Below are 17270 nucleotides of genomic sequence, written 5' to 3'. Positions count from 1 at the left end.
CCCAGGATGTCGTTGAGTCATTCTGCTGTGTGTAATGATGCAGATTTCTGCTGCAGTGTCCCCTCCTTCCTGGGAGCACTGGGAGTGCACATATTCTTTGGGAAGCAGAACTGATGGCATCGTAAACACTTTGGGAATGCTGCTGGGGATATGTGAGAATCTCCCCCAATTCCCTTTCCAGTAGTGTTTGTTTCAGTGAGTGGGGTTTTGTACCGTGTGCCTGCTGCTCAGATGGCTGTGCAGGTGAATTCTTGAAGGGTAACTTGCCAGCATGCCTGGACAATTAATTAATCATGAAGGATGCAATATCTGCTGGTATTGTCTGCTTCCTCTTGGGTATATATATCAGAATAAGGTTACTGAAATCATAATCTGACCTCCATATTTTCAAGGCTGGGATTCTGTAGACACCATTCTGCCTCATTAATCTCTCTAAAAGGCTTATCCTGAAGTTGTCTTATAAGAAGAATATTTGAGCAGGGTGTGCTACCTTTAGCATATGCATAATCAGTTACCTTTTCAGGACTGAGCTTTTGTTTGTCTGTCCGACAGTGCTGATAGGACTGAAGCATCAGCAGACACAGTTTTGATGTAGCTGAAGACACTAATTTGTGTTACAGATCTTGTAACCTCAATATCACAGAGAACATGCCTTGGGCACAGAATGGGAGCATCTTAGTGGTAAAGGAGAAACATGGTAATTTGTATGGGAAATGTTTTAATAACATTTTTTCATGAATGCAGTGTTTAATAATTTGAGGGCATTTTAGAAGTTTTTTTCTACACACTGAAATGGTTATTTCTGTTACAGTAAGGCACTGTAAAAATGGGGAATACCATTCTAAGGGAATTAAGAGTATGTATTTTTAGAGGTGCTAAACTTTGTCTGGAGAGGATTATTTCCCCAGAAGCATCCTTCTGTCTCTTAGGCACACACACTGAAACAACTGCAGCCTCACAGAGCCAAGATGTCTTGGGTGTCCAGGCAGAGAAATGTGTGTGACTGTGCAGTGTAGCTGCAGCAGAAGCAATTCACAGCACTTGTATTTCATTGATAGAGCATGAAATAAGTAGGTCATGGTATTAAGCAAGGGCCTTGAAACCCTACCAGCACCCTCTAGAATTCAGGGACTACAATGTGGTTGTTGAGAACAATTTTCCCAGTAATAACTGAATAGTGCCATTGTATGTGCCCTGGTTTTCCAGAATGGGTGAATATCAACCAGAGCCATTTCTCAGTGAACAGAGTTGCCTGATGCACTTTAACTCGAGCGTTTATTTTAGTTTGACTTGATGTTTAGAGAGGAAGATACCAGTTGGGAAGAAACCTGTCAGTTTGTCCAGCCCACCCATGGCAGGTGAGGTGCGGAGGAGCTTCTCTGGGGATGACGAGTTGGTTCCTCCTCCATACCGAGCCCTTCCAGCACAGACAGCCCCCGAGGCCTTCCAGCCTCCCAGGAATAGCCAGGAGTTCAGTCCCAGCCTCCAAACAGGTAACTGGTCACAGCAGTGTGTCACTGCAGAGTGGGGAGCTATGGTCCAGGGTGTCATGTGCTGACTCATCCAATCTTTCTTTTTTCCTTTTTTTTTTTTTCTTTGAATTTTAGTTGTTTTGGTTTTTTTTCTGTTAGAGAGCTTTTCATTCTCGCTGATGCACCACGTCACTGAATTAATCATAGCAGAGGGTTGCAGCTGCTTTAGAACTTCAGAGGAGGGAGGCTTTGGTGTGGGTTACTGAGAATCCCAGAGGGGCTCTGCAGAGTGTTAAAATACAAAAATGCACTCTGGTAATGTGGATCTGGGAATATTGGATGTAAGTAGGTCATTAGTGTGGATTATCCTTTGCAGAGAAAATAACGATACGCGATAAATAAACATTTTTGTCTTTGTATTGGAAAAAAGCAGTTATCTGGGAAAAATATCTTTGGAATGTGTTATTTGAAATTTTGTGGATTACTAAGAAAATATATTTGAAACAGTGTAATTGTGCATCTGTATGACTGAGCAGAGAAACTCTTAAAAATTAATCAGTAGTATTAAGGAAGGTGATTAGAGTTTTGAACTTATTTAAGTATAGTTTGCATAATGTAAGCAATCTTCAATTATACAAGTTCACTTCAAGGATCTGGTAGTTTTTTCTATTCCTTTCTCCTAATATCTGTGGCAACATAATGCAGCAAATTATTGCTAACAAATATGTTGTGGCAATAAGCTGTCAGACAGGCTGGATGATGCTCTCCCTGCAGGACAGTTGCCAGGTTGATAGATTTAGCTTCAGATTTGCTTGATTACTCCCTTAAGCTTGCCTTAGTCTGCACTTAAGCTTGCCCTGTCAGCACTCTCTGCTGACTCTGAAATACATCCAGAACAGTTTCTCTTGTCCATGTGTTATCCATTAACAGACTGGGGGAAAAAGAACCCACATGCCACCTTTAGACCCTGAGGAAAACCTTTACTCTCTTCTGCACGCCTCTTAACACTTCTCAAGGACCCCTTTAGTGTCACTTCATGTTGCTGCTGGTGTGTACATGCTGTGTTTAACAGAGCCTTTGATGCCAAAGGGAAGCCTTGCTTAGGGGAGTGTTCTGGAGCATCTATTTCTGCCCAGTTCTTCTCTTATTCCAAATCTACACCTGCATTGCATTTCTATAGTGCAAAGACATACACAGTCTGAATTTCTGTGTCATTAGATCTCACAGTTCCTATGAAACACCTGTGTTCCTTGGTTTCTGATACTCAATGCTTTCTGTGATCAGTTGAGGGGAACTTTTCAACCCTGAGTTTTGGTAAGGCTGGACAAAATTCATTTTGTTTGTGGTGTAGCCATGTCATTGTCCAAAGGTGTTTGTGTTTATATTGAAACCAGCAAGACCACACCTTTTCAGTCTCTAGGAAGGAGGCATAACCTTGATACCATCTAATCAGTTTAGAACACGTTTGAGATTGGCCAGAACTCATTAATTACATACATATTCCTCAGCATCATTCATTGCCTGATGTTGCAGTAGCTGTAGGACAGATGCAGGGGATGTTTGCAGGGCTTTGAATGGAGTTGGTGTAAGGTTAGTAACAAAGCAGCATCTGCTCTGAAATGTCCTGTCCGTGGGAGATCTCAGTAAGGTTCAAACCCAATTCTTTCCCTGTTTGTCCTGTCATGAGGACAGGAGAAAGGTTCAGCACTTCTTCACCTTGTTTGTATGGAGTGGTTTTGCTCTCTAGCAAGTTCCTGATGCTGCTTTAGGGTGCATGAGTACTTCACATCTTTCAGTCATCTGAAATGATCTCTTTAAGCACTGAAATCCACCTGTTGGACTGTTTTACTTTTAAAAAGAACCTACAGCCAACCTGGCAGAGGAGGAGATTGTTCCCAGAGATTCTCCCAACTCTGGAGCATATTGCTCCATTCATATTGGTTTTGAGAGGTTTGAATGTCATAGCACCAGACACAGTCTGTGTCCCGGCAAATCACTGAGACAATGTAGAAAGGGAGTACCTGGCTCATCTGCATCCCTTTTCCTTTAGCTGGATGACTTCCACTAGCTTTCCTTTTTCTTCTTTCAAGTAATTCAGTGTGTAGCTGTAACTAAGCTTTTCTGATGGAGGATTGTAGTTAAAAGCTATATAATAGAAACAAACTAAATGTCAGGACTTTGGTTTAAATGAGCCAAAGACAATCCAAATCATGGCAACTGCTGTTACTGCTGTACCTGCAGGAGCTTCCTGCTGGGGGAAGAGAAGGGAAACAATGTGCATGGTGGGTTGGTTCGTATCCCTGACCTCTGTGTAGCCTTTGCTTAAGGTATTGCAGCATAGCCAAGTAGCCAATTGTGTGTCTTAGCATTTAGACAGCACTTTGTTGTACCCCAAAGATCAGGAGTCTTGGTCAGAGATGGGCATGATGCAGGGAAAAGTACTTGAGAGAAAAAAATAAGGAAGGGATTGTGGGCTGTGTAGATGGGAGGAAGAATCTACTAAAGATGAGGAGAGCTTGCATTATGCTGCAACTTTTGACATCTTCTACTATCTTAATTTTCAAATTTTATTTTTATTTAGCTCAAGAACTTGTTTCAACATAGAAGATGACATAGAATATTTGTAAAAGAATAATCAAACAGCTTGTAAGTTACTGAAGGGCTATCAGTAGCAGCAGGTTATGGGTTGGGGTTTTTTTCTTTCACTGCATATTCCTGCATTTCAAGACACATTGACAATGTATATAAACTTTATACTCAATAATTATAAACTTTGATACTTTTCTCATTCATTTGGTCATAGAGAATCATTTATTTTTGTATAATCAACCCTTTAATGTGGGTACTGCACCTTTAATGAATGCTTACATGTTTTGTTTTCAGTGTTCTTTTCATTGTGCTCATATTTTGATAATCATCTCTATTCATTAATGAAACAGGAAAAGTAATTGTGACATTATTGCTATTCATAACATCTTTGTCTTAGATCTCATTTCTATTTAATTTTGACAAAAGAAGAGAGAAGATTGAAACTACAAAAAATGTTTTGCTTGAATGAAACTGTCTGGGAACTTAAAATTTTAATGATGGATTGAGAAATCTTTGTCAATAATTTTGTTGTCTTGCATAGACTGTTTGCAGTAACTGGGCTAAGTAATTTGAATTATAGGTTAACTGTTGGCCATTTCCAATCTCATTTTTACTTGCATAAAGACTAAATAGGAAGCAAAGTGGTTTAAAAGTTTAAGTGGTTTTAAAATACTCAGATCTTGAGAAAACCTTGTAGAGAATATATTATTGTAAGTAATTTGAAGTCTGTTAATATTGGAGCATAACTGGAGGTTCCATCTGCACTCACAAAGTGTCTGCTCTCTGTGGGATCCTGAGTGTTAAAGCATTGCTAAAATGCAGACTATAAGAAAATGGGGAATCTGGGGTGCTCCCAATAGCAATATTATTAAGTAAATTGAAGGAAAAGTTGCACTTTAAATTGTATAGACGTTTAACATGAGGTTTTGATTTGTAGTGACTTCATTGCAGCTGAAGGAGGAGTTGCTGGATGGAGAGGAGTACAGCTTCCTGCAGGGAGCATCTGACCAGGAGAGCAACGGCTCCGCCAGCTACTACATCAAACAGGAACCCTGAGGCAGCTCCCAGGAGTGTGGGGCACAGCATTGGTGATAGGAAAAGAACCTTTCTCCAAGACTGACTGATTCTGTTCCCACTTGGATGGTGCAGTTCGGGTGACTGTGCCTGGGGCACTTTGCTAACTGTAGGTGAATTAGACTCAGTTCAGAATTTTTTGGAAGGGCGGGGAAACTATTTTAGTGAAAAAGATTTTTCAATTTATTAAAAACAAAAAAAATGGACACTTTTGTGTTGTATTTGAAGCTTTTGAAAGAATTTTGTAATATTTTCAAGTTCAGATTTATTGTGCATTGTTAACAAGAACTGAAATTCTAATTTTTTGGTAAGATTAAAGTTTAATTAGCATGGTTGTGGGAAGCAGTTGGAGGAAGATATAGTTGCAAATACAAATGAACTGTCATAACAAATGAACCTTTTTGGTACAAGTTGGGAGACTTTTAGACTCTTGTGAACTGCACTGGTCACGCCTCTGTTTTTTTAATTGTGAAAATAAGGCTTTTAAGCCCTGATTTAGAGGCATAAATTGTATGTGGAAGATAGTGCTGTAAAGCTCTACTCAGTGAGTAGGCCCAAGTGCAACGGAGCGGAGCCATCGCCTGAGGAAGATTTTAACTTTTCAAGGTGTTTTTATTTAGTTTAAAATACCTTTTTCTATATAAAATTTTGGTTTTTAATGTTCCTTAGGGTCTGATTCAGTGCCCATTAATATCAGTAGCCTTGTCTCCATCGACTGCAGTGGGCATTGGATTGGATCTAGAAAGCCCTTGTCTGTACATGAATGTCTGTAGTCTTGGAATGCTTCAGCAGATGTTTACAGAGCCCTATGCCAAACTGGAACTTCAGAAAATTCCCTCATTGGAAGATTAGTTTTAGCTCTGAATTTTGACTGAAGAAGCAGCTTAGATGGACAGTCACTAAGGACTCCCTTGGTTATTGGGAAGGAACTTGTGAGTATTCTTGTGATTTTTTTTTTTTAATTTTTTTTTCCATTCAGGAAGCCCTAAATGTTTCCTTACCATCTTAAATATTTATCTGTGACCATTCAGAACTGATGTGCCACGTGGTTTCAGGTGAGCTGAAAGGAGCCCTACACTGTGGATTAAAAATTAGTTCAGTCCTGCATAGCCTGCAATATTCATGTCTTGCTGCAATAGTGTAACATAGGAGTTGTGACTTGAGAACAGTATAAAAATTACATGGTTTTAGTCTATAATTCATAAACTGGATTTGCCTATTGCCTGGAATTCTTGTCTCATGTCAAGTATCCCATTAGTCCCACCTGGTCAACTTCTAGAATTTTACAAGGCAAAAGTCACATAAAAGGGTGAAAATGACAACCACTTAAACACAAAGTTTTTGCAGGAGCTCTTAGTAATTTGGATTTTATCTTTCCATATTTTTAACCTTTGTACATTTTTGTAAATGGAGTTGATGAGTGAGGTGGTTGATCAGCCCTGCAGAGCTGTGACTGGAAAAATGTGCATCAAGAGCTTTAGCTTTTACCAGTAAGGTTCATTAACTAAACTCTCAGGAATTATCTCATAAGTTCTGCAAGTGCTTCTGGGTCTTCACAGGTCCCCTTCAGAGCAGTACGATGACTCTTGACCATAAATTAGGGCTTAAAAAAAAAACTATCAAAAATTATTAACATCTGTATTCCTACAGCCTAAGAAATGCTTTAAGGATATCAACCCACAGAGCCCCAGGAGACCATTTTTGTATATTGTTGTTTGAGCTTAAAAAAAAAAAAGTGCATAGAAAGTTGAAAACCAGCAATTTGATTATTTTCTAAAAAATTGCTCTAACTTTGGGTACATAGTATTGGTGATATGCACAGGTTTACCTCATTCTATGCAAGAGGGGTTAATTATGTAAAGTTTTGTATTTACTACTGGAAGTAAAACATGTCCTGTATAGTGTAGGAATGTCTGGAATCCTTTTCTCCCTTACTGGTAACATTTCTTAAATAACGACCCATTTTTAACAACAGCTTCTTCTATTGACAGAATCTGTTAATCAGATTACAAGAACCTGTAACTTCAGGTGGTAAAGACATTTTAGCTCTCTATAACAGCCATGAAAAGGACTTTGTTGGACCTGGTAGACTTCAAATACTTTATCTCAGATTCTGACCCAGCCATGAAGTTTATTTTGAACAGCCTAGATTGGAGAAGTAGGATTAGAGACCATTGTAGTGACACTTTGAGCCTTGAGTGTTTGTTTTCCTATGTTCTCAATTTAACCTGCTGTAAAATCCAGCTCTGCAAGCATTGATTTGGTTTGGTAAGTATAGTACTATTGATTTATTTATTTTTTTTTTAATGCAACAACTTGCAGGTTGTCCCAGTCAGCTGGAACAAGGTTCTCACAATCTTGCTTTCTTCTCTCATCAACAGCTTCTGACTTGAGTAGAAAAACTGTTGCATTAATTAGTGTTTCCTAAGGTAGAAGGTCGGGCTAGTTAATGAGTGAGGTGCATTGCCAGGTCACTAAACTTGGGCTCCTGAGTATTGCCCAGGCTCATCCCTGATTTCAGAGTTGGTCTTCAAATGTCAAGAGGGAAAATTAGTCCTTAACACACTTCCTGTGCTGGAAAATGTAACAATCTGTTCTGTCAGTCTTTATAGTATTCTTTTATTCATCAAACACTAAAGTCTTGTGAGGTGATGTATGTTCTCGGGTACCCGTGTGACTTCAGCAGTTGGTGAAATGTCTTTTGTGTCTCTGAGTTCATAATATGCCTCAGTTGTGTAATTGTCAAGTACAGTGACATCTGTGCTAAGCAAACCATGGAAGGAGCTGCTGGAAGTCACTTGCTGAGGAGAAGCTCAGGAAAACCTGAGCAAGGTGCTACCAGGGATGTGATCTCCAGAGAGCCTGTGGCGTGTCCCTGTGGCAGCTCCCTGGCTTTGCAAAGCATTCCCGTGGCTCTGGGATGTTTCTCTTGGCTTCAAGCTGTGGTACCTGGCTGAGAGAGCAGCAGATGTTGGACACCTGAAACCTTCAATGGGGTCGGACTAATTCTGGCATTTGGCACAGCAGGTTTTTCTGACCATGAGGCAGCCCAAGCTCTGTCCCTGCCTTGGCTGCTGCCCCTTTCCTTGCTCCAAATCTCTGCTGATCTTTGATTGTTGTTATTTTCAGTAGAACTCTAACCTGTTCCTTGCTACGTCTGAGGAAAGCTACAGCAGTGATTGATTCCTTGTTCTACGGATACTAACACGGGTTTCAGTGTTTGTTTTGGTTTTTTATTGTTGTTTTCTGTGATGTGAATACCCTCCCTCAATCTTTGTACGATGGTGCTAATATATTTGGTAACAATCCTTTATTGGGAAGGGATTTTAAAAAACTGTGATTTCAGCTGAATTTTTCTTCCTTTTGATTTTTTTTCATATTTAAAATGAAAAGTCACAGCCATTTATACAAAAACAGGCATCAGCTTTGGCCCCCGGGAAAATGTTGGGGCGGGAATCAAGATTAAACAAATGGGGTTTTTACATAATTTCTGTATGTATTTGATATATAGATCAATATCTGTACAAATTTATCTTTTATTTTCTTGGTAATTTGTGTGGTCAGTGAGAAAGTATTTAAAGCTTTCTCATGCAATGTACATAACTCAGTGAAAAAATGCTTTTGGAGAAATTAATGTTACTTTCATTTTTACGAGACTGCAGATTTTCAGCATGGATGTGAAAAGCATTAAAATTATAACTTTGTGTACAAGATGAAAATAATTCACTAAATTTGCCTTTTTTACACAAAATAAAAATTATAAAAAGTCTTTTTCTGAGTAGGGATTGTTTTGTTTAAAAGACAGTCTTACCCCTAAATGCATTTCAGCTTATTTCTCTCAAGATAATGCACATTAATACCCACAATCTGTAAAACCATGAGTATTTTAAGTAACTGGGTATATTGGTGTGACAGCAAATTGTGTGAGGCCCTGAGCACAAGGTAATGGGTTTGATAAGAGAAGGTGAATTAGATAATCATTTCAGAGAGCAAGATTTGCACTTGGCTCTCATTTCATTTAGTATTAATATTTGTATAAGGAGGGAAATTTTGTGGTATCCCGTTTTTCTTCTAGCTCCAGCCTCCCTTCAGCTCTCCCTCTGTGAATTTGCCACTTCTTGAGTTCAGCAGCTGTGCCAGGACGTGTCAGTGGCTCCTGAATGACTAAAATGACCTCCATGAGTATTTGAACAGGGGTCTGTTGTAAATGAACACACCACAAGGAATAAGTTCACACCCATTTATTTGACAGTCACTTTCAGCACTACGATAACCGTGGTTGCTCCCAGGGCAGCAGCTGGAATGAGATGAGGTGTTGGAAGGCACAAATCACTGTGGGAACCCATCACTCATAGATCCAGTCATGTGCACAGGGCTTGAAGTCGATGAGCTCTGCCGGTTTGAACCACAGGTTGATCTCCTTCTGTGCACTCTCCACGGAGTCACTGCCATGGATGATGTTTCTGTGGAAGGAGACAAACATTGTTCCCTATAAAAATACACTTTCAGCAACCTTGTTCTCAATTTGCAAAAAACTTGGATGAAGCATCTAGAGCAGGGAGACCATTGCTGTTATTTCTGGTAGTGTTCCAACACCCCCACCCCCCCAAGAGCTAATTATTTCTCTCAGGGTCGCTCTAGAGCTACTGTTCTACACCAGCCCCTGCCTGAGCTTACGTGCTGCTCTGGGGAGGAGCTGGACTGCAAACAAAGTCAGCTTTGTACCACTTTCCTAAGCAGCAGCTATGCACTGTGACCTGCAAATGAAATACCATCAGACTAAGGTATCTACCACCAATTCTGGCTTTGCAGAATAGGAGACTACCAACAGTTTTTGTGTTGGCAGTGAAACAGTGAGTAGGAGTTGTTGAGTTTTGAGTATCAATTAAGAGACTGAGCACAAACCTTCCCACTTGAATGCAGAAGTCACCACGGATGGTGCCAGGCTTGGAGTCTGCAGGGTTAGTTTCCCCCAGCATTACTCTCCCAGTTTTAACCACATTGAGTCCTTCCCATACCTTAAAGTAAAAAACAAAAAAATTCTGTTAAGCCATGCTTATACAAAATACTGACAACTCATCTTTGCTCTACCATACTTCGCAAAGAAACAAAGGCTCTACCACTAAAGAAATTAACCCTGCCTAGATTCTCTCTTAGGCTTGTAAAGGTGACAAGGGAAAAAGCATATGAACTGGAAGTACTTGTAAAAAGGACCATCACCATTGTTACTGCAGTGAAGGAGATCCTTCACCAAGCCTCAGAGTTAATGTACAAGGCCAACTCCCAGCCCTTTGTCTTGTGGTGGGATAGGGACACCCTGCTGAGTGTTCTCTCCTAGCTCATAACCACAGCAGGAGATGCTATTAGAGCAAGTACCTTGTTTTGGGAGGAATGTAAGAATGAATGACACAGAAGATAGGTTTCTGTGTCTGAAAGTCTGACCTTGCCCAAAGCAGATTTTTGGTGCAGAAGACTCGCTTTCGGGAATTTTGCTTTATGCATTTATATATTACACGTTTTAATACCCATTTTATATGTGCACTTTTCTTCTTATTATAGTAACTTCACTGTCTTAATTTTAACTTTTTCTTTTGCCACTATCAGAACTAGGTAGTTTGAAAAAAATGTATCTGCAACAGTATCTCTGAATATTCTTAATAATTTATAGAGCAAGACAAATATACTCAAGAAAGTAATCTTAAACTAAAATCAAGCCACTTACCATGGCCACAATAGGTCCAGAGTTCATGTATTTAACCAAACCAGGGAAGAAGGGGCGGTCTTTCAGGTCAATGTAATGTTGTTTGAGAAGGTCTTCAGAGGCCTTTAAAAGGGCAGATGTAACTTTAAATATCATTTTCTGAGTATCACTGAACAGAAGGTGTTACAGGTGTAAGACTATGAGTGATTAGATTCACTAATAATTAATGTTACCAACAATGCTGCAGTGCTATTGTGGGTATCAACGTGAGCTCCTGCTGTAACATTAAGGGAGTTCTTTGTGGCAGTGCTGGGAATTGGCAATATGATTTCTTTGCACTGCAGTGACCCTCAGCGATAAGCAGAGTACGGGATTCCTGGGTGATGTTACCCAACACAGCCTTTCAGCCAAGGCCATTCCAGCTCTCAATCGGGCTGCATTAAACCACTGGAGCAAAATTCGCTTTTTCTGGAACGGGGAGAAGCCGCGTGCTGGGCAGGAAGCCGGGCCCGAGGCGTGCCCCAGCACAGCCGCCGTCAGATCCCCGCAAGGGGAGTCTCTCTGTGCGTGGGTGTGGTGAGCCCCTCTCGGGCAGGGCAGGGACGGGGATGGGGGTTATGTTTAGAACAGGGGCAAGACGCGGGCACTCACGTGCACGAACTTCATGGCCACGAGCCGGAACCCTTTCTGCTCGAACCGCTTGATGATCTCCCCGACCAGCCCGCGCTGGACGCCGTCGGGCTTGATGGCGATGAAGGTGCGCTCGCCGTTCCCCGCCATGGCGCTGCGGGCGGGAGCGCGGCGTGAGGGGACGCGCGGCCTCAAGGTCGGCGGCGGCCATGGCGGCACCGCCCCGCCACGCGGCACCGCCACCGAACGTCCCCCCGGCCCCGCCGAGCCCGGCCCGGCCCCGCCGAACCCCGCGGGGCCCCTCCGCCCGCACCCCCCGTGCCCCTGGAGCGCGGGGCCCGGCCCGGCCTCACCTTTCCGGAGCTGCTGTCGCCGCCGCTGCCGCCCGCGCCGCTGCCGCCGGAGGAAGAGGCGGAGGAGAAGGCGGGCGGGCCGCGGATCCCCCGCCCCGCGCAGAGGAGGAGCCGCCGGGTCGGCGGCGCTTCGGGGGCGGGACCGCCAGCACCGAGCGGGACCGGGCCGGGCCGGGATGAGGCGGGACCGGACCGAACCAGGCAGCGGGCGCTGCCGGGCCCCGCGGCCGGGGGGCGGCTCTTGGCCAGGCCCGGCCGCACCTGTCGCCTCCGCCGCTTCGAGGGTTATTGATTTACAGGCGCAGCAACTGTGGCTTAAGACTTTAAGGCACTGAAGCGACGGCGGATGTTTAACACAACTAAATTATTTTTTACTCATTGGTGCTGGCTTGGCTGTTTTCAGGTATCCCCGCGGTCTGAGGGTTGGTCCTGCCAACCCGGCTGCACCGCACAGCACGGCTACAGCTCCTCGAAAGCGTATTTATCCCAGAAAAGTGATGTGGGATCCGTAACCCAGGAACGTTATTGGTAACTTTATTGAGAAGATGAAGCTGCCAGCTGTCAAAACCTCACAGTCCCTGAACCCATGTCACAACATGAAGCAGGGAGTGTTTTGTTACTTTTTATGATGTTCACTACTTGGCCCTTTACTAGTTGATAAAACACCCTTTCCTGAGCAAGTTACAATCGCACACCATCACTGCAAGTGGGATATCGATGAAATAGCCTCTGCAGTCCTTGCGTTGTCTCTTACTGAGGGGCCAGTGAGTGGCTTCACAGGGTCAATTAGTGGTTTCACACTGGACCTGCCCAGGCACCTCAGCCGTGCAGGAGTGCTGGCCTCCACGTTTTCGCTGTCTCCATCACATTAGAAACACTAATCAGCAGCCTCCTGACAACCCCCGCATCTCCGGATAACCCATATTTCTCTGTTTTATGGAATCAGGAAATCTTAAGTAACCTTTCAAGCAAAGATTAAACTGGAGACCATTCATCCCGTACCCAGGTTTGTCACATATTCCCTTTCCTCCAACTACTTTTAATTTAATTGTTTTTCTTCTATAACACTGAATATTTTCAGAAGAGAATCTCACAGCCTCACCTACAGCTTCATAGTTAGAGAACTTGTTCCCTCTCCTTATACTCATTAATTAAAGACAAAATATTTTAAATTTCTTTTTATTTCACTTAAGAAATACTTCACTTAAGCAAATATTGTTTTATTTTGTACCATCTCTTTTTAGGAGTTTGATATCACCATAAAGTATCCTAAGTTTTCAATATTTGCTGCATAGTTCAGTGTTCAGACACAAGAACTCACTGTGGGGAGAAAAAATCGTGGAGTTTGAACAACTGATTCCATGAAATTCTTGCTCTTAGTGAATAAAATATTGCAGGGACATAAATACATAGTATCAATCCCAACTACCTCATCCAGTACAACTTTTGCTCTTGAAACTGAAACACCTTCTGCATTATGATGACTGTACTTCTTTACATCATTAAATAAATACAAAATGATAGCGCTAAAGTCACTTCTGAAACAACTTATCCAAGGATTGTTTGCTTTGTAGTTCCAACTACTAAGGAAAGGACACAAATGATAACAAAGCTAAATTATCAGCTGTTCAGCTGGCAAAGCAAGCACCACTTATTGCTCTGTGCAATATCAGACAGCTGCTGCACTGAAGTGGCTGAAGGTAGAATCTCCCTCATCCATCCTCACATTAATCTTCTTTTCACATAAAAGGACATTTCATAAAGCCTGGCCGGTTAATCTTTCCTCAAAATGCTAAATAAATCCCACGTGGAAGGGAAAAAGAACAAGCTGAAATAGTGTCATTGTGGAGGCCAGTTGTCATTTTAGCCAGAGCTGAGCTCTCTTTGGGCACAGCATGTTCTGGGGAGAGAAATGGGCTTTTTCTGCAGCTGTTTTAGGAATGGGGACACATTTGATATTAAGTAAATCCTCAACATCTGGGCATATTAGCAATGCATTTACACCACTATCAGTTGTTCTCTAATGTTTTAGCAAAGTTAACCTCTGACTCCAAGTCATTTGCACATTTATTTACCAAATAAATTGTTTACCCTTTTTTTTCTGTTTACCAAAACTCTATGACTATAAGTACTTCAGAAAAATATATCTGTTACCTGCTCCGTGTTTTCACCTCATATCTCTCAACCCCAGAAGCAGCTTTTAAAAAGTGCAATCCCATTTATAACTTGACAGCTTTTAAATCAAAGGAGCAGCAAGCACTGACTCTATTTTAAACATCCACGAGAGAGCAATCTCAGTGTTTTCTGAGCTTTCTACCAGGGAATTCTTTGGAATAGCTAGAGACTGGCAGCTGCTCACAGACAGTGGGGATATCAGAAGATCCAGGCTGGGTGTTAGTCATAGATCCACTCATGAGCACAGCTTCTGTAATCAACCAGTTCTTCAGGAGTGAACCATAAATTGATCTCTGTCTCAGCACTTTCCACAGAATCACTGCCATGAATGATGTTCCTAGGAAAAGAAAAGGTGAATATAAGAGTAAGAGAATTCTTAAAGTAAAGCAAGCTTCTTGTTTTGAAGTGGTTCCCATTATGGACAGGAGCTTTAAGTAACAGTAAAGTAGGAAAAGACATAGCATAGGCAGTGCCAGCTTTGCTCCTCATTGTTGTCTCTGGGGACAACCACAACTTGATTTCCATCCTTAGATCCTAACATGACATGGGCACAGGGAATGGCAGCTCCATGTGTAAAACAGAGAAGGATGGAGCACCGTTCCTGCAGATATCATGACACAACACTTGGCATTTAGTGCCTTTGGATGATACCAGAAGTTTTAAAATTTACCTTCCAACTTGGACACAGAAGTCCCCACGAATAGTGCCAGGCTTGGAATCAAATGGATTGGTTTCTCCCAGCATCACCCTTCCAGTCTTAATCACATTAAGACCTTCCCACACCTTAAAGAAAAAAAAAATTCCACTGAGATTATTAAATTTTAGCAGCAGTTAAATTACACCATCCACAAGAACACAGGGCTGTCCATCATGGCACAAATCACCTTCTGAATATTTGTCATAGTGAGACATATTTTATCTCCAATTCTTCTGTCAGATTCTTGAAGCATCTGCTCACATGGTCCTTTCTGTACAATCCTCCTCCTCACCCAGTGTGGGGAGAGAATGATTTTCCATCTCAGTATGTCAAACAGCCTCACAGAGCTGTCTGCTCATGGGAGAGCTGGACCTCAACTATTTTACAAATACATTATCAAGGAGAAAAAGGGAAATAGAGTAAAAATATTCCACCATCCTTTTTCAGTTTGCTTACTACATGGCATGTCAGTGGGGCTTTTGTGCAGGTTTACTGTTTCTCAAGATCATGGTTTTGATTCCCTTTTGTCCTGTCCTCTTCCTCAACAAAATGACTCAAAGGAGAAAAAGGTTATGAGAAAAGATTAAAGAAAAAGGAGTTAACAGCACATCTTCCTAATTATAGTATGTGAATCCAGATTTTTAAATCCTTTTTGAAATAAACTAGAATCCAACAGGTGACACAATCTCATTGCAGGGAAGACCATCAAGCAGTGTGGTTTTCTTGCTAGGAACTCACCATGGCTACGACAGGTCCTGAGTGCATGTATTGCACCAGGCCATCGTAGAACGGCCGGTCCTTGAGGTCGATGTAGTGTTCCCTCAGAAGGTCCTCAGAGGCCTGGGTTAAAAACCATCCAGACAGAGAAAAAAGCTTACAGTAAGAACTTAAGACCGTAGTGAAATCACAGAGATTAACCACAGAGCACTGGTAATCCTGAAACTTGCACGCACTTCAAAATTCTGCATTTCTAGCATCTTTCTAGGAGCACTTTTGGTCGATATAAATTTGAACTGTTTGCTTTAACCCCAGCTCAACTTACAAAAGCTTCTGCTGCCAATACAGGCAGTTTATGTGACCTGTGATTTGTGAAAGGTACTCAAAGATATTTATTAGGCATAGGATGCACCTGAAAGAATATTCTCTTCAGACTAAGGACATCAGGTTACTAAAATTAGTGTGCTTAGCGCGTCTAAAGCATTTAGCCAGAGCTGGGAATTGGAACTTTTCCAAAAACATCCCAAGTACGACTTCTCAAAATTTCAGTTTTAAATGTTACAGAGGCCACATTTGTTGTTATAGCATGCTGCTCTATTTGAAGGCTGCAGCTGATATAAAAAAGCAGACACAGCAATTAAGGAGAGCTTACATGTATTAATTTCATGGCCACCAGTTTGAACCCTTTCAGCTCAAAGCGTTTGATGATCTCCCCCACCAGCCCCCTCTGGACCCCATCAGGCTTGATGGCAATGAAGGTGCGCTCATCGATGGCAGCCATGGTCCTGAGGAGGGAGAGAATAAAAGTTGTTATTCCAGGATTGTGCAAAATTGTGTAAAATCCCATCCCTTCTGCTATCAGTGTAATTAGATTGGCTGCGTCTGAGGGTCAATAATCCACTGTCTGCAACGTTTGGACAAACCAGTGACCGCACACGGGTTTCCCCAAGTGCTGCAGGAGTGAGTTTGAAGCAGTGGAAGGGTGCCAAGTGTAGGAACAATCAGCGAATACTGAAATCAGAAACGCTCTGAACGGAAAGGATCACCAGGGATCCATCTTCCAGCGCCGTGCAATAAATTAATAGATTAACCCACAATTTCACCTGGAAACCAGCAGGACCGGAGGGGCTCCGAGCCCCGCGCCGCTGCAGGGGCGTGTCCGCGCACACCTGAGCGGGCAGGGGAGGGACGCGGGGGGCTGCGGGGAGGCTCCGCGGGAATGCGGTGACGCTGTCCGGGGACAGAAGGTCCCTTCCCGCTGCACCGCAACCCGGTTTACCCGCTGGTGGCCCGATGGCTCTAGCAAACCTTGAAACCTCGTCCCCCGCTGGTGGCCCGGTGGCCGTGGCAAACGGTGTCCCCCGCTGGTGGCCTCTGTGAGTCTGGCAGCCCGTGTCCCCCGCTGTTTCCCGGTGGCCCTGGCAGCCCGTGTCCCGCCCTGGTGGCTCTCTCCAGCCGTGTCAGCGCGGGTCCCCGCCCGGCTTAGCCGTGCCCCCCCCGCACCGCGGTTGCCGTGGCGACAGCGCGGCCTCCCGCCCGCACAGAGCGCCGTTCCCGCGGGGGCGATTCGGGATCGATCCCTGTCCCCGATCCCCCGCCCGGGTCACACCAGCACCCACCCAGGGCCTCTTCCCCTTAGAGCGGGGGTGCTGGGCTCACCCCTTCCAGCATTTCAGTCTTGCCTGCTGGATCCCGGTTTTTATTTAACAAAAGGCACGTAACGTTATTTTAATAAAAATCTCATTATCGTGCTGTTCTGCTTGTGTTTCCTCTTTAAAGAAGGAAATTAATTTTGTTTGGTTTTTTTCCGGTTATACTGTATTAGCTCTTTGAGTCAAAAGACCCCTCAACCATTTACCACT

The 17270-nt window shown here is 43.0% G+C and overlaps 3 protein-coding genes across 9 annotated transcripts in view; 1 reads left to right on the top strand and 2 right to left on the bottom strand.

Moving 5' to 3' along the window:
- MBTD1 (mbt domain containing 1) overlaps positions 1-8856 on the top strand; it is a 35443-nt gene extending 26587 nt beyond the window's left edge. For 6 of the 7 annotated variants that reach the window (XM_082293947.1, XM_082293946.1, XM_082293945.1 and 3 more), the window contains one exon: positions 4999-8856. In XM_082293947.1, the coding sequence (XP_082150073.1) occupies positions 4999-5117 (119 nt within the window). In that variant the 3' untranslated portion in view covers positions 5118-8856. The remainder of the gene's footprint in view (positions 1-4998) is intronic. The other variant, XR_014226961.1, reaches the window with a different exon arrangement.
- A 505-nt stretch (positions 8857-9361) lies between these two features.
- Positions 9362-12050, bottom strand: LOC309580194 (nucleoside diphosphate kinase). The gene is made up of 5 exons (XM_082293993.1): positions 11820-12050; positions 11488-11620; positions 10858-10959; positions 10041-10153; positions 9362-9598 (listed from the first exon to the last, which is right to left on the bottom strand). The coding sequence occupies exons 2-5, from the start codon at positions 11614-11616 to the stop codon at positions 9481-9483; spliced, it is 462 nt and encodes a 153-aa protein (XP_082150119.1). The 5' UTR covers positions 11617-11620; positions 11820-12050; the 3' UTR covers positions 9362-9480.
- Positions 12051-14213: 2163 nt separating this feature from the next.
- On the bottom strand, positions 14214-16189 carry LOC309580195 (nucleoside diphosphate kinase-like; the record flags this gene model as incomplete). The annotated part of the gene is made up of 4 exons (XM_082293994.1): positions 14214-14331; positions 14665-14777; positions 15430-15531; positions 16061-16189. 4 exons carry the CDS (start codon positions 16187-16189, stop codon positions 14214-14216), a joined length of 462 nt encoding a protein of 153 aa, XP_082150120.1.
- Between the last annotated feature and the right edge of the window lie 1081 nt (positions 16190-17270).

Source organism: Coloeus monedula (genome assembly GCF_965178545.1).
Source record: "Coloeus monedula genome assembly, chromosome: 19".
Lineage (NCBI taxonomy): Eukaryota > Metazoa > Chordata > Aves > Passeriformes > Corvidae > Coloeus > Coloeus monedula.
The sequence above is the reverse complement of the archived record's forward strand: the minus strand, read 5'-3'. Positions and strand labels throughout refer to the sequence as shown.

Coding starts and splice junctions, on each gene's coding strand:
- LOC309580194 (XM_082293993.1), bottom strand. CDS start 11,616: ATGGCGGGGAACGGCGAGCGCACCTTCATCGCCATCAAGCCCGACGGC. Junction 10,960..11,487: donor TGGCCATGAAGTTCGTGCAC/GTGAGTGCCCGC, acceptor GCCCTTTTAAAG/GCCTCTGAAGACCTTCTCAA. Junction 10,154..10,857: donor CTGGACCTATTGTGGCCATG/GTAAGTGGCTTG, acceptor TTTTACTTTAAG/GTATGGGAAGGACTCAATGT.